Source organism: Echeneis naucrates, chromosome 22, assembly GCF_900963305.1.
Source record: "Echeneis naucrates chromosome 22, fEcheNa1.1, whole genome shotgun sequence".
NCBI classification, from domain to species: Eukaryota; Metazoa; Chordata; class Actinopteri; order Carangiformes; family Echeneidae; genus Echeneis; species Echeneis naucrates.
In genome coordinates this window covers 10,841,372-10,856,966 of record NC_042532.1, presented here as the reverse complement: position 1 = coordinate 10,856,966, position 15,595 = coordinate 10,841,372, and the positions used below count along the sequence as shown (strand labels likewise).

Genomic DNA, 15,595 nt, shown 5'->3' with positions numbered 1-15,595 from the left:
TTTTATAATATAAGCCAGGTCGCGTTTTTATTGGCAGTTGCACCAAATCCCCGCAGAGATTAAACTCAGACATGCATAGCGCATCCCTGCATACTTTATTCGTGTTTATAGAGTAGCCCTAATATGCCGTCCTAAGCAATCCTGTATATTATATCGTTTTCTTATCACAACATAACCACGTGGTTTGTTTTCATCTCTTCCTATTTGGCCCTTGGCAGACTGATACCTGGCACACCTCCTTGCTGTGACACATCCGACAGCTATTTAGTCCACCGGCTGTCCGAACACATTTCTCTAAAACATGACTCAGGGGAAAGTCTTCTTTCTTCTCCTCTCCGTATCAGTTTCGTTTCTCCTGTTTCTGTTTGTGTAGCTTTCGTTTATCGCGCAGCTTCACTTTTCCTCTGATGTAACCGCTCGGACGGTTTGAACCGCATCGGAGACCGGCGGGCATGACATCCAGGATGGCCAGAAAAACCGTGTCTGTTGTCTCTCAGTGGTCCTCCCGTGTGTTTTCAGTGGAGTTGGACGGATCGTCGCACTATTTTGCGATTCAAGAAAAGCGCGCTGGCGGAGAAGCGCCGGGGATTTTCAGATTAAAAGCCCAGCGCTATGAGCGGTGTTACTCCTTGCTGGTGTGCGGCGAAGACCGGGTCAGAACAGCCAGGTCCTACTGGGAGCTGAGGGACAAGCTGACTGGACACTTGTCTCCGGGGTGTGATCTGTCTCCCATGACCTCGTTTCTGCCAAACGTCAAAGGCTCTCTCATCAGGGGATATTTTTTCTCAGATAATTCCCAAAGTCGCGGCCAGACGGAGCGACTTTTGCAGACTTTGACCTGCAGTGACCCGGTGCTGGTGTGCTCATACTCCAAATGTGAAGACGGTCAAATGTGGAGGCAGCATCTGTGGCCAGCTGCGGATACACAGTTAGTGGAAATGCCCACGGATTATTATGTGGTACCCTCAGAGCCTCCAGCATATCACCCATCTGTCCTGAACATCATCAACTCGGATGTTTTTTACAGTTTTGAGGAGGCCCATGAAGTCCTAGAAAAGGTTAACCTGATCTCAAGTGCACAGTCTGATTACAAAATGTGTAGAAATTGGCGCACTCATGTGGTAGATGCGGGTATAGCAGTGTATGACACAGTAGCCCCAGGCACTTGATTCTGCCATTAATCTATCAGTGCCAGGTGGCCCATAGAAGTGTGTGTGTGTGTGTGTGTGTGTGTGTGTGTGTGTGTGTGTGTTCATGTGCATCACAGTCCACGACTCCCTCCTGCCTCCTCTCACTGCAGCAAACTGATCTTATCTGTTCTGCAGTGTGGTGACATCATCCCAGAGGCCAAGTCTGTAGTGGAGCTGCTGCCCAACAGAGCGGAGGCCAGAAGTAAACCAGACTTCCCTGTTATTGTCATAGAAGGCCTGGATGCCACAGGTTAATGCCATTACACCGCAAATAAATATGTGATCGGTTTTGATTTATAGATGTCTCGCTAAAGTAATTGCAGGCTGTTCTCTGCTCGAGCCATTTCCTGCCAGTGAGCTTCACATAATGGATTATCATGTTTCCTGACCTCAGCGAAGTTACATCACTGTGACGATGGTTTATTCAATAGCCCGCTGGTGTAATATTCTTTGGCCAACGTCATGGAAACCATGTAGGCAGGATAGTTTTAGCTCTACATTTCAAGACTCGCATCAGTCTATGATTTTTTTCTATTGCTATTTTTTACTCTGTCCTTTATGCTCTCTTTTTCATATATTGTCTTCCCATCACAGGTAAGACTACTTTGACTGAGTCTCTGAGGGATACTCTGGGGGCCGTTCTATTGAGGTCCCCCCCCCAGTGCCTGGCCCCCTGGAGGGCCCGCTTTGATCGGGAGCCACCCCTCATCCGCAGGGCCTTCTACGCTCTGGGGAATTACATCACGGCAGAACAAATAGGCCAGCAGGGCATGAAGACACCTGTCATCGTTGACAGGTAAAGGCAGCTGAGATGTTGGTGGAGGGAACCGTTGTGATCTTTGTTTCTCCAGTAAAAAGTTAAGGAGGATACAGGGGACAACAGAAAACTATCTACAGGGATTCAGACCTGTAATTTCATATTTAACATCCTCTTGTCTACCTAGGAGACCAGTGACCTGATAAAAGATCCATCCATTGTTCCCCTTTCAAACCACCATCCATTAACTGTCCCCAGATATTGGCACAGCACAGCAGCCTATGCTATCGCTACAGCAGTGACTGGTCCATTGTCCAACCTTCCAGCTGAGGGTTCAGAGGTGTACCGATGGCCAAGCGACCTTCTCAAGCCTACTCTGGTGGTCTTTCTCACTGTGGACCCTGAGGAGCGGAAGAGGAGGCTGAGGAACAGAGGTCTAGGGAAGACTGCGGAGGAGGAAGAGCTGGATCACAACCAGCTTTTCAGACTCAGGTGGGATAATATGATTGTATCTGTTGAACCTACAAAATGTAGTTTACAAGTTTAGAATTGGTCAGCAGCAACTTGCAGTCATGAAATGCACAGGAACAAACGGTCAGATATGAAATGTAGAAAATGATTGCCAACTACTTTTCAACTGCTAATCAAATAATAGTAATAATAATATAATTTCAGGACTAATACTGGAATGAGGAAAATAAAAATGTTTATACTTTCAATAAATTCAATGAATTGGGATGTTCAACAGAAAAATGGTCAGACAATTGAAATTGCTCTGGATGTAAGTATTTCATAAAAAATAAAATAAACAAACCATAAACACTGAGGGCCTACAAATAAAATAAATAAATTAAAAAAAAAACATCAACACAATTCTGACAGTATAGGTGTAGAATGACAGCACCGTGATACCTACTGTGGGTAATGACCGAAAAAACATAGTATACACACATCCGTGCGATGTTTGGACAAATGTTTTACAGCCTGTGCATGTGGAGGGGGGGGAGTTCTCTGTGAGAGTAAAAAGCATGAAAGCACAGATGGAGTGCAAACTGTACTGCACACTTCACCGAGTCGGGTCAGCTCAGTCTGATCCATCAAAACACTTAACAATCAATTACTGTCTCGTGGGAGAAGCAGCTGATGAGAAAGAACAGGTGATTAGTTGCTGAGCTGTTGTGCTCCATTAAGCTGGCCAAAACTTGAAGGCACTGCCTGCCCTGTTAGTCACTACACAGACAGGTCGATGGCTACTTTCATTCACTCTCCATCCTGATATAATGGCTTTTACACACGGGACAGCCAGATGTTAGGCCAGCAGAATTAGAAAACGGGGAGACTGTCTGCCGCAGAGAGAGTGAGAGATTCTGCAGACTTGGTCAATCACTATCACGAAGACTGTTCTTCATTTGTCTTAGGAAATGGCTACAGTGTGAGCCATCTGTGTTGTTGCTGCTCATTGCAATTGCTTCTCGGTTGTCTTGCCTTTTTCTCAATATCCTCGCTGCTCACTAAAACGGCCAGCTGTCAAAATACTCGAAGTTATTCTGAAAACAGATTATGCGGTGTAATGTAAAGTGTCATTTGGTATGCTCGTTCTTATATACTGTAATTGTATTCCCGTTTGTTGACCGATGTGTTTGTTTTTGGGTGTATTTGCAGAGTGGAGGAAGCTTACAGGAGGATCATTGGTCCAGCCTGCATTGCTGTGGATGCCAGTCCTTCTGCAGACCAAGTGCTCCAACAAGTGCTGCTTTTAATTAGGGGCAAATGCTACTTGTAAACAGTTTTCCATCTCCCCTGCTGTCGGCCAAGCATCAAGTTGACACAGTACTCCTCTTCACCACTAGGTGCCAGTAAGGTGTTGTGAATGTGGTAGTAGGAGGTTCGGTGGCGAGATTAAAGTGTGGAGAGGAGATACTATTCAGAATAAGTAAAGGTTGAATGGCCAGGGGCCAGAACTCAATGCTACAATCAGAAATACATATTCATGAAGACACACACATGTACAGGCAGATACTGACACACACTCACACACAAACAAAAGTATCGCTAAGAAGTGCGCATTTAACTGCTGTAGTGACCTCTCAGAAATCAGAAACAGTGTATCTGTGCTTATTAACATCCACTTGTACTTGCACTGACACAGAGAAAATGGATGGAAACACGGATATGAGCACCCAGTCAAATCAGCGTCTTTTATGTTCACAAAGCACAAAATATATATGTTTTTAAAAAAAATTTGTACAAAAATTATAGGATGAGTTCAGACAAAACACATAATTTGTTCAGAAAAAATGTCTTAAAATGAAGTGAAATAACACAGAACATGCAAATATGGTATGTGCCTCTGCTTTACCTTTGAGTATGCACAATAAACACCAACCACAACAACTGATGCCTCTTGTATTGATAACTTGTGTAGCTCTTAGTTGAGCTGTAGAGTACATTGAGAAGACGGTGCTGTTTACACATGATGTTCTCATGGGCACGAGCACTCACGAGTTTGCAGACGTACACAAACAAACGCACGCATACCTGCTTGTGCATACACACACACACACACACACACACACACACACACACACACAAAAGCATGTACATTTACTAAGAGCATATACTGTAACTCATTTATATAGGGAGGAAGTGTATATTTGGCCTATGTGATAGGAAGATTAATTGGGGGTTTTAGTAATTATGAGCTTGGCAAAGCTGCGGGCTGGAGAAGACAGAGTGACCCATCTCTTTTACTGTGATGCATCAGCAGAGCGCCAACCACTGCAGACCCTATTCATATGGCAATTAATGGAGCGCTGTATATCAATGTCATTCCAATGCTCCCCCACATAAGCGCATGGATTACTCCTACTACCAATTACAGCGATCCAATGTTTTTACTGAGTGGAGAGGTGCTGTGGATGCAAATCTTACCATCACATGTAATCACATAAACTAAAATAACGTGTCGTTACCTTTATGCAGTATGGATTCCCAAGTATCTGAGAACATTTTACTGGATTCTTAAGTCCTCTGCTTCCTGATGATGCTGTGGATGTGTTGCATGACACAAAATGAATGGAATGCTGCCCTGTTAGGACTTTTGATTGCTATTAACACAGTAGCCCCTGTCTCAGGAGAATCCAAAATTTATGAAGTAGGAGTGCAAAGCAATTAGGCACTGGGCCATACATCATACCTGAATGCAAAGTTGTGTGTGCCTGTGGTTTTGGCCATATTTCCATGTCAGATGTTTTTGTGCTTTGTTATTCTTGGCAACAAAAAGTGGTTGGTGATTTCATGCTATTACTGCCCCTCAACATGTCTGTAATATGACATTAATGGCCCATAATCACAGTACATTACACAGGCGCTGAAATAAGTCTCTTTACATTTGTTAAAGGGGTTTTTCCTTTTTCAGACATTAGGGATTTTACAGTTGTTTTTGTCAGATGGCCAGGATACACTCAGAGGTCTTAACAATAACAACAACTCACACATTTACACACAGAATGTGTGTATATCAAAGTTGAACTGCGGTTTGAGGAAAAAGCTAATAACTAATGCAATCTGCTTTCAATCTGTGACCTCACCGCTTCAGTTTCAAGATAAAAGTTTGAGCCACATTGAAGGAAAAAACTAAAATCTGCTGCGGGAGAGGACTCAAACACACAAACACCTCCCTACACACAAATCCTGCACACTTAAACCACACAGACACAGCTCACATACACATCCACCTCACCCTGTATGGGGCCACTTTGCACTACACTCCTCAACTTCAATATTTCATCTGTACAACAGAGAAGGAGCAGCGGAGAGGAGGAAAGCCCTCCATGAAATAATTAAAGATCCAGCAGGGATCCAGCAGCACAGCAGCCGCCGTCCCATCCTAAGTAATAGATCAAATGAAAGCTGTTCCTCAGATCATTAATAATGAGTGTGGTATGGAGACTGAGGGGGTAAGGGTGGGAGGAGAATGGGAGGGCATAGGATTGGTACAGGTTGGGGGAGGGAGAGAGGGCAATGTAAGAGTGCAAGGTGTTTTTTATGTGTGTGCGTGAGTGTGGTTGGGTAGATGAGTGGAGGGGGTTTGTACAGTAGTCCTGGTCCCCCTGGCAAAGAACCCAGTGGACCTTACTTGGCAGCCACATAAAGCAGCATGGCATGAGGAATCATGCAGATGATTTGGCACCACATTTCTGCCAAACTCTAAGGACCTGACAGCAACGTCTATATACCTCCCTTGTCAAATAAACAACATTTTACACAGTGAACGCGGCAGGTTAGCAGGGACTAATAGTGCTCCTTTCAATCAGTGGCTGGATGTGTCTGTAAATTTTGGGGAAGCTGAGCAGGCAGGGAAGGAATGGCTGCCTGCAGTGAGTAAAAGAGGGGATTTGGGGGGGGGGGGTTAGTACTTCGGATGTTGTCATCTGTGGGGCTCAAGTCCCCCCTGAGAGTCCCTCAGCTGGCAGCAGGTACAGTGCATTTCTCACATAGTACACCTCACAACCAAACACTGTGTTGCCTTCCATAAACCTGCTTTCCACACCAACCTCAACCTCCTTAAACACCAGCTTTGGGTGTGTAAACGCATCACAGGAGATTTGATGAGAAAAATCTGAGTCCAAAAACTAAAATTAGAATCAGGTATTTAAAATCACAGATTAAAACAGCCTGTTTAGTCAACCTAAAATAATTATATCCTAGAGTTTGAATTATCCAGTCGATTAAATTCAGAATGATAAATTGTCATCCTTCTGCCTTTAAGATATGGCAGGCCAGTCTCTACTAAACCCTCCCTCCCCCCTGACTCAGACATACAGACACATCAGTAGTTGCACACAGAAGCACACCACCACCTCTTTCCTCTGAACACAGCAGGTGGTGGCAGACATCCCGGTGCCGTGCTCTGAATGACGGGTGGTAGGATGTAAAAACACGAAGGTTGTAGGAGTTGAACTGATCAGTGGTGAAATATTTCTCCAACATATATAGCAAAGCTCAAAATGAGGTGAAAAAGGCAGATGTGGGGGGAGGTGACTTTGTCAAAAGGAGGGGGAAAAAAAAGTTTTTGAAAATATCCCATCAAAAAGCAGATGTATAATTCAGCAGCTTTTCATCATCATGCTCACTCTTTGTCATGGTGTCTGAATACTTATTTGTGGGAAAAAAAAAAGACAGCGTCTCCGCCGATAAGTGCAGGTATTAGGCACAGCAGGCTGGGTATTCAGAACACAATTATATATTTGGGTTGTGCTTATTTTCTGATGTTTTCAGGGGCTAGGTGCTGTACAGTCTGTGAAGATTGCATGAAACCTCACCAGTTTTGCCTGGCGGCTGTTGGGGAGGCTTCACCAGGAACGGTTAAATATTTAAACACTGCTGTGAGATCTCATTAAAAACAACACATCAGCCCCCATAAGGTCCCTACAGCACTCCCTCACACACTCCCGAAAACCCAGTTAGAACTCAGTGGAGTGTGACAAAACAGTTATTGTCTGTTTACTGTGGAGAACTTGTGATAAATCATCATATCCTGTCAAATAAGGCAGCTGGCAGTAGCGTAGACAAGCGGTAAGTTGTTGTATCAGGGAGGAAAATGATTGAGATTCAGTTGTGTTTTGACAACTGGAGACAAGGTGAAATATGCCAAAAACAAAATAACATGACAACTAGACTAGACCAATATTTCCATAACACACACATGAAAACAATACAGGCAACAAACTTTGGCTTACTGGAGTCTTCTTGCCTCCTCACAAAATCTGGGCAATTAATTCCTATGCCATTGTTCGGGGCTTCCCTATTTTTAGCCAGGCTGCCCTCAAATAAATTGATTTCATGTGGCGAACTTGGAATGTTTTTTGTATGCCCCCCCCCCTCCGAATACCGTCCTTTCCCCCAGAGGGATAAATCAAAGGCAGCACTGCCAAGTTCTACACAGCTGTGTATGTGCATCTCTTTTTATACTTGAAAATGGTTTATTTTTGTTTCAGTTCCAGTATTGCTTAAGCTTGTCTCCTACTTCATCAGGCATCAGCAGACAACTGAGAAGCGACTTGCTTGACAGGCAAGTGGCTGACTGAATCAAAATACCCAAACTGACTGATTCTCCTCTCCCCCTCCGCCGCCACCTCCTCCCTCCCCGTCCCTCTCTCTGTGGTCTCTCTCTTTGATTCAATCTCTCATGAGACACAGAGGTCTGGGTTTTAGTGGTCCCTACCACAGAAATAATGACTGGGTCAAAACAGACTAAGCTCTCAGATCGCAAAAAGATATTTAAACACCCAGCACTACACATAAATAAAAGTAGAGCAACTTGATCCTGGATTCTTGTAATGGTATCAGGGGAGCCACTGGTCTTTGATGAACACCACCAAAGACAGATGCATGGTGGTTGGGGGGAAGCCGCGCTTGCAGGAAAAGAAGAAATTACAATGCACAGCCTGACAAAGAAAGTGAGAATAGTACAGAGGAATATAAATCATTAAGCAGAGCAAATGTTTGCTCAACTTCACTGGGACAACTCTGTAAAAGTGCACAACATACTGGCATATATCAAGTTACTTTTTAATTATGGTGCTGTTAATTCAGCGTACCAAACGCTTGCTCAAGTTGAGTGTGTATTGTGAATTGATGAGTGCATTTTCTGACGGGGGGATTTGGTGAAGCTTGCGTTTCAATTTCTTTTCCCCACTGCTGTTGTCACAGGCTCATGGGAGAAGTGAATGATTGTAAATAAGACCTTTGGGATGTGAAAACAGATAGTGATAGAGAGGACGCGAAAGAAGTGCGGAGGAGGGGGAGACACAAATGAGAGAAACATACCACTAGATCCCAGTTCCTTATCCTGACTAAGCCACTGGAATCCCTCTACACCCGTTTAGCTTGCTCAGTCTATGGTGCGCCTCTGTGAAAGCTGAGGCATTTCACTACTTAACAGTCTTCTCACAGCACCTTGGAAAATATTGAGTTTATAGCCAGTCATCTCCATAATCAACACCATGCTCCCAGCAGCCTACAGGAAGGAATGCAAGCTCAGAGAGGGAAACGATTCACACCGGCTTTACCTGCCGACTCTTCCCACAAGGCACTCTTGCTGCCTTTTACACAGAGTTTAGTCAGCTGTCCTGAGGAGCTCATATAAGCGCAGAAATGTTTACAGTCTGAATCACTTTGAAGCGCTGCAGATGCTGATCATGTCAGAGAAGAAAACCTTACTACTCGGGCCTGTGATCAACTGTGTGTAGAATAAGAGATGGGAAAAAAGGAATTATCCCTTTGAGTGCTGATTATATTATAATTTGCAGCCATGAAAACACGCAAAATAAAGTCAGTTCTATGAGTCTCCACACAGGTGAGACACACTGAAAATAAGAAAACTAAAACTAAACCTGTAAAAATGACAAAAAAAAAAAAAAAAAGAAAGAGAGAAAACATGTTGCCATCCAAACACCCTCTACAGAGCCAAGTGATGATGTAGCTGGGTTGAGTCTGGCTGGAGCAGCTATCCATCTCGCCCTGTGCTGCCAGCTGTCAGAGTACGCAGCTCCAGCTAGCTGCCGGTGGCAGGTGTAATCAATATGGACTCCACAGAGAGTTGCACTACCAGAGGCCAGTCTCCACACTCTAACCCATCTCTGTCCTCCAGGGGAAACAGTAGGCAGGCGGGCAGGGAGAGTACGTTTGATGTCTCCTCCGGGCCAAGATGGAGCAACCCACTATAGCTGTGTCTCAGGGAGGGATGATTAATCCCGCCCATTGGATGGGCCTTCATGTGGGGAATGGAGTACACGGCTTTTTATTTGACTGAGGTAGGTAATGTGCTCATACAAAAAGTTGTGTTGTTACTTTAAACAACCGTGTTGTTTTTGTTTTTGGGGTGGAGGGTGAAGCTCCTGATGTTTTATATTTGATTTCTTCCATCCAACCAGTAACAAAACCTCAAATTTACTGTGTATTGACACTGTGATATAATTCATGAGGAAATCATTTTAGTATCTTTTATAAGGTTTGTGCATGGAAAACTATTTTGTTTGAAAAGTTGAGCCTGCTAGTTTATTTTATATTTAGTTATCAGCAGTGAAGATGAAAGACATTGACGAGTACGCACTTACTATAAATTTACTAGTTTGTGTAAAAGTTTTGACTGATGCATCGTAACACTAATTTGAGAGAATGATAGATATACAGACTCACAGCCTTACCACACACACACACACACACACACACACACACACACACACACACACACACACACAAACAAACAAACATTAACACCCTCCCTCTCACACAAACACAGTAGAGGCCCTAAAGGTATTCACTTCTCCACCTAATTTAAAGTGCTCTCAAAGGAAAGAAATGGAGAAGAATAAACAGCAAATTTAAAGTGATCTTTCATTTTAATGACTTGTTGTTTTAAAAAAAGAAATAAAAATTCTGAAATGTTTTCAGGGGATCTATGGAGGAGTCAGCTAATTTAAAATAATGTAGATCCTAATTTAGCCTGAAGACAAAGATCTTATGGATTTGCATGAACTGTGCATTTTGTTTCCCAACATACTCTGCTCCAAATGCACATAACATATTGAGGCAGTAGCAGGAGTGAAATATTTAGGCTGGAGAGTTGGGATTTCTTTCCCAAATTCTGGTGTCTTAGAGGCATTTATGCTGTAATTACGGCGCTCTTGGTTTTGCTCTCTAACGAGACACTTTGTTTAATCTATAATTTTTTTTGTGTAACACCGTGAAAACTGCTGTTATAGTTTTAAAGTTGTCAAGTGTAAAGTTAACTTGCAGAGCAAATGAAGTTTTTGTGTTGTATGGTATCACAATGGTGTGGTGTTGGAAAAGAAAAACTAAATCAATGGTGTGAGTTCAAAAGCTGCCGGGTTGTCTTTCATAAAAGATTTACAGGCAAATGCAACTGGTAAATCTCAAAACCACCTGACAAAGACTGACCTCTCGCTTACCCTGGAGGAAGTTGAACAACAAAAGGCATAGATAGTATTACAAGATTAGGTCTATCTTACAGAGGCACACCCCCTTCCCCTACACACACACACACCCACACACACCTCCTCAAGCACAGACACACACAGATAACAGTGGAGGAAAAGCATCTGACAGCCATTCTGAAGTAGACCAGTCGATATGGAGAACAGTAAAACCCAAAGCAGCAGCAGGAGTAATAATCTGAGACCACGGGCCGTCTAAATGCTTTTAATATGTAAGCAAAACCAACTCTGGACCAACACTCCTACACTGATGTAATAAATGGATACTTGCCAATAGGCAAGTTACTGAAACACCCTTAGGGTGAAACAGGCCTCTTTCTTAGTGTGATTGATATGTGCAGCGCAGCATTTTCATTTGAAAAATCACTGGTTCATTGGATTCCTCTCTTACAGCCTTGTCAGCTCAGAGACACTCACACTGCTTTCCAGGAGAATCTGACACCATAACATTCGGCCAAAAACACTCGTCTTGTTTTTCTTCACTGTCTACTTGTTTCTGTCTGTGTCACTCCCTCTCATCTCTCTCTCTTGTCTTGTTGTACAAGACCTCATGAAAATATCAACAGGGCGATGCAGCCAAAAAGCAATAGATTTACTGCTCATTTCGGTGAGATCGGAGAGCGGAGTAGAGAGAAATGGGAATGAAAAGGGGTGAGTGGATAAAGCTGGTGAGTAAAATGGAAAAGTGTTTATGTTTCACAAAAGAATATGATCGTTTTCATTCTGGTATTGTCTGTCTGTCACTTTGTTGTCTGAATCCAATTCATCTTGTAATTACCAATGTTCTGAAGGTTCTCAACAATTGCATCAAACAAACCTACAGTGGAGCCCGGAGGAAATGTATTCTGAGTCTACAGCGAAGACCACCAGCTCTGTTTGTCTGTATATGTGAGTGCGAGGTACATGTCTTTCTATCACTTTTGCTCCTTTCCTCTCACACCATCTTTCCTCTTTCTGACCTCGATTTTCTGCACCCCCCCGGCCCCCAACCAAATGACTGATCCTTTCCTCCGACCTTAAACTAGTTCGACTGCTCTGAGAATGATAGATGGGTGCAACTTGGTGGCCCATTTAAAGTGAACTCCTCTACTTTACTGTATGTCTGATGCAATAAAGAACTATGCCGTACCAGTATGCAAGTGTGCCATCTAAATGTGTACAACAAGACTCAAAACTGCTCAGTGCATTTAAAATTCAGGCCGCATTTTTTGAACAATTTTCACAAGCTGTTGTTATACAGCTTAAAGAGGACCATCATTTGGATACACTTCAAGGGGAATGTGTTGCTGCAGCCTGTAGCAGAATCCAAAGCTTGATGTCTCTTATTACTTCTAAAAATGGGTTGAAAGCAGAGAGGCAGAGATCACACCTGTTCACATAGCATAGAGAGGCTTACTGGAGGGCTGTTCCTGACTCTAATGTTTATACCATCCTCTGTGTTGTCCCCACAGGCCACTGAAAACACTCTGGATTATTTAACAGTGCTGTATACTGATGGTAGGCTACGGTTTCATTGCCACTTTATGATCCAAGAGCTGGGAAAGCTATATCTTTCAGCTGAAAAGATGGCAAATGCATGAGAAAGAGGCATCATTCATGACCTGTACAGTGTGCTTTTACACACCATCGCTGGTTTCTTATTCGGTTCTGAGGTGTACACAAGTCACAGGGCAAGACAGCCTCCCTGTCCACATTAAATCTCAGTCTGCAGATAAATTGGTCAGGGCTTGGCCAGAGATTGCTTTGATTTACAGCATAATTACAGAGTTTTGCTGCAGCATTGATATGCCCGGCTGTCTGTGCCTTGGTTCTTGTGTATGGTATAACAATGAAGCTGTCAGGCCTCAGAGGCAAGCAGACAGGTCTGATGTTACCGGTGGTATGATGTGTGTGGTGGCATATCTCATGTAGCAACCACAAGTCATATAGAGGCATGTTATATTACACTGCAGTCTCCAGTATGTCTGCGCATCCTGGTTGAAAGAGTAATCAGATAAGATAATGTAGTCAGGAGAGAGACAGAGAGACAGAGAGACAGAGAGACAGAGAGAGAGAGAGAGAGACAGAGAGAGAGAGAGAAAGCGGTGACTATAACACTCACTGTCAGGATGGGAGTGCATCCCTGCGAGGGAGGATCTATCACTCTCTACATTCAAACTCACATACACAGTCACGCCTGATGCACACGCTTAAACCCACACCCACACACAAAGTCGAGCTGAAAAGACAAGGCTGCAAGGGGCTAGTTGTAGACAGGGAGGATGTTTATAAAGCTGCCAGGCTCAGTGCATCTTTCAGGTTGTATTATGGGTGCGATCTAATTGGTGGTGGTGGAGGCAGAGGTGGGCCTCATCGGAGGTTCAACCAGAGGCTAGCAGTCTCACGGCATCTCAGCAGCTCATATTTCACTGCGCTCAGTGTGCTAAGAGGGTCAGTCTGTCTGTCGCTGTTACACACACAAACGCACGGAAATCTCGTATGAGCGTGAGTGGCTCTATGTGCACACACACAAATAAAAAGTTTAGGATCCCACATCCCTGACATCGCCATCACGCGATATATCTAAACAAAGTCACACTCTTACAGATGTGCTGTGCATGTGCCAGATGTGGACACCACATCCTCACTGATCTGATGCCAGTGGAGTGCCTTTCTTCATCAGGAAGATGAATGAGTCAATGTCTTTTTAACTGTGTTACTTTCTTTGTTAAAAGATCTTAATCAAACTTATTTCCTGTAGAAACCCTTAAAAGTCCTGCACTGAAAAAACACGACACGCACCACTGAGCACATTCAAACAAAAAGACTTTGGTACAAAGAAAGCATCCTCACATCTCCGTGATTACTTACAGTTGTAGTCGATTTTAACCTCATTACTAAATTACGGATAATATGTACATACCTCCTTTCGGTTGTCTGTTCCAAATCTCCTCTGGACTTTGCTAGCTGACTAAATGTAAGATATAAGAAAAATCCAAACAACGTGATACAGGAGAGATTCCCTTTTTCAGTGATGCATAATTTCGGTGCACAAAGCTTACGTCAACCAAACCTCCTGACTACATTAGGCAGCTTAAAAAATGACAGAAATACAATATTTTGTTATTGCCCAATGAGAGAAATAGCACAATTATAGTATTATTTATTCATCAAACATACTTATTTTATATTTTGAAGGGCTGTTTTGCCTGGATTATTAAGAATTGATGTAGCCTGAGAATTTGGAAACATCCTCAGAATGTTTCTGGTCCACATGAGTGTTCAAAAGCTCTGTCTGTGATAAAACACAGAAATAATCGAAAATGACCATGAACATGAACTCTAACGGCAAAATATCAGCATTTTGGATTTTTTTTTCTTCCCCCAGTCCTCACAACAACACTGCACCTGCAGTTTAATAAGTGTAATGAGAGGGAAACCTGGGGCAGAAACCTTATGTGGGTGACAACCCAAATAAGAAGTGAGTCTCTTCTCTAAGCCACACTCCCACCTGTAGGAAAAGGGGCTCGGCACATCGCACTAACAGACCTCTGTCTGTGTCTCCCAAGCTCTCGTACCAGTCACTCTTCCACTGCCTTGTGTTAACTTTTGATATTTCGATATGAAATATGGTGGATTTTTGTATTTTTATTTATTTTTTTTTGCTTTGCATCGCATATAATACATCCAAGCTGCCCTTTTCACCCTCCCTCTACGAGCGTACTCTGCTCTGGTGTGAAGTGGCTGGCTCTGTCTGATCACTGGGCTGCAAAGATCCCACTGCGAGAGACTTGAGGGGCTCGACTGTGTGATTAAGCAAGCCTTGGTTCCACCAGAGGGCCACCGGAGCAGATGTTCTCATTAAAAATGCAGGCTCCATGAGCGGAGGAGATTGCCTTGTTCCAGACAGAACCTGGCCGGAGGTTTAAAGCTCTAATTCCTCTCACTTGTAAGGCCAGCCTAGATTCATTGCCTTTACACCCTTTAACCAACGAGGCAACCACAAAAAATGAATTATTCTATTGGCATCATATAGACTTGGGTCAATTCACCGTTAAAAGAAAACACAGTCTGTGTGCTAAGAATTAAATACAAACTATAAGATTGCGGTTTTTGAAGTTTTCCTCTGTTTCTGGGTCCTTAATCGTACTTTGCAAAACATCCTTAAAGCTCGTTGAACATGGCATTCGGTGAGCAAAGGAGATCGAAGGAAACATTTTAGTATTTTCAGCGAACCAATAAAGTAAAGATGACTGAATATGAACACTGGGTTTGGGGGCTTAAGAACAAGCTGCTGATGACAGCTTGGGATATTCCAACCCTTCCAGCTGGCACCCAGACAGAGCCTGGTACAATTACCATGAAACTGCAGAGCACTAAAAAGTGATGCAGCACTCCAGAGGGTACAAATGCACCAGTACACGGCTGGTTAATACAATCAGGACGATCCATCAAAAGCTTTTGTAAACCCACGGTGAGACAGCAGCCTTCTGAAATCTTTGTTGAACCATGAGGATAATCCCTTGGCATTAAATATTGTCAACACAGACACAGTTTGGCCTATAATGCTAAAGTTGGTGGAAAGTTAAAAGGGGATTTGTGCGATCTGGTGGGACACTGGTTTTCATCAAACAAGAAACGCTGGAGCT

At 43.4% G+C, this 15,595-nt stretch overlaps 1 protein-coding gene across 1 annotated transcript; it reads left to right on the top strand.

Moving 5' to 3' along the window:
- The first annotated feature begins 234 nt into the window (after positions 1-234).
- On the top strand, positions 235-4,345 carry cmpk2 (cytidine monophosphate (UMP-CMP) kinase 2, mitochondrial). The gene is made up of 5 exons (XM_029493470.1): positions 235-1,058; positions 1,326-1,440; positions 1,785-1,986; positions 2,206-2,439; positions 3,610-4,345. The coding sequence occupies exons 1-5, from the start codon at positions 453-455 to the stop codon at positions 3,728-3,730; spliced, it is 1,278 nt and encodes a 425-aa protein (XP_029349330.1). The 5' UTR covers positions 235-452; the 3' UTR covers positions 3,731-4,345.
- The last annotated feature ends 11,250 nt before the right edge of the window (positions 4,346-15,595 follow it).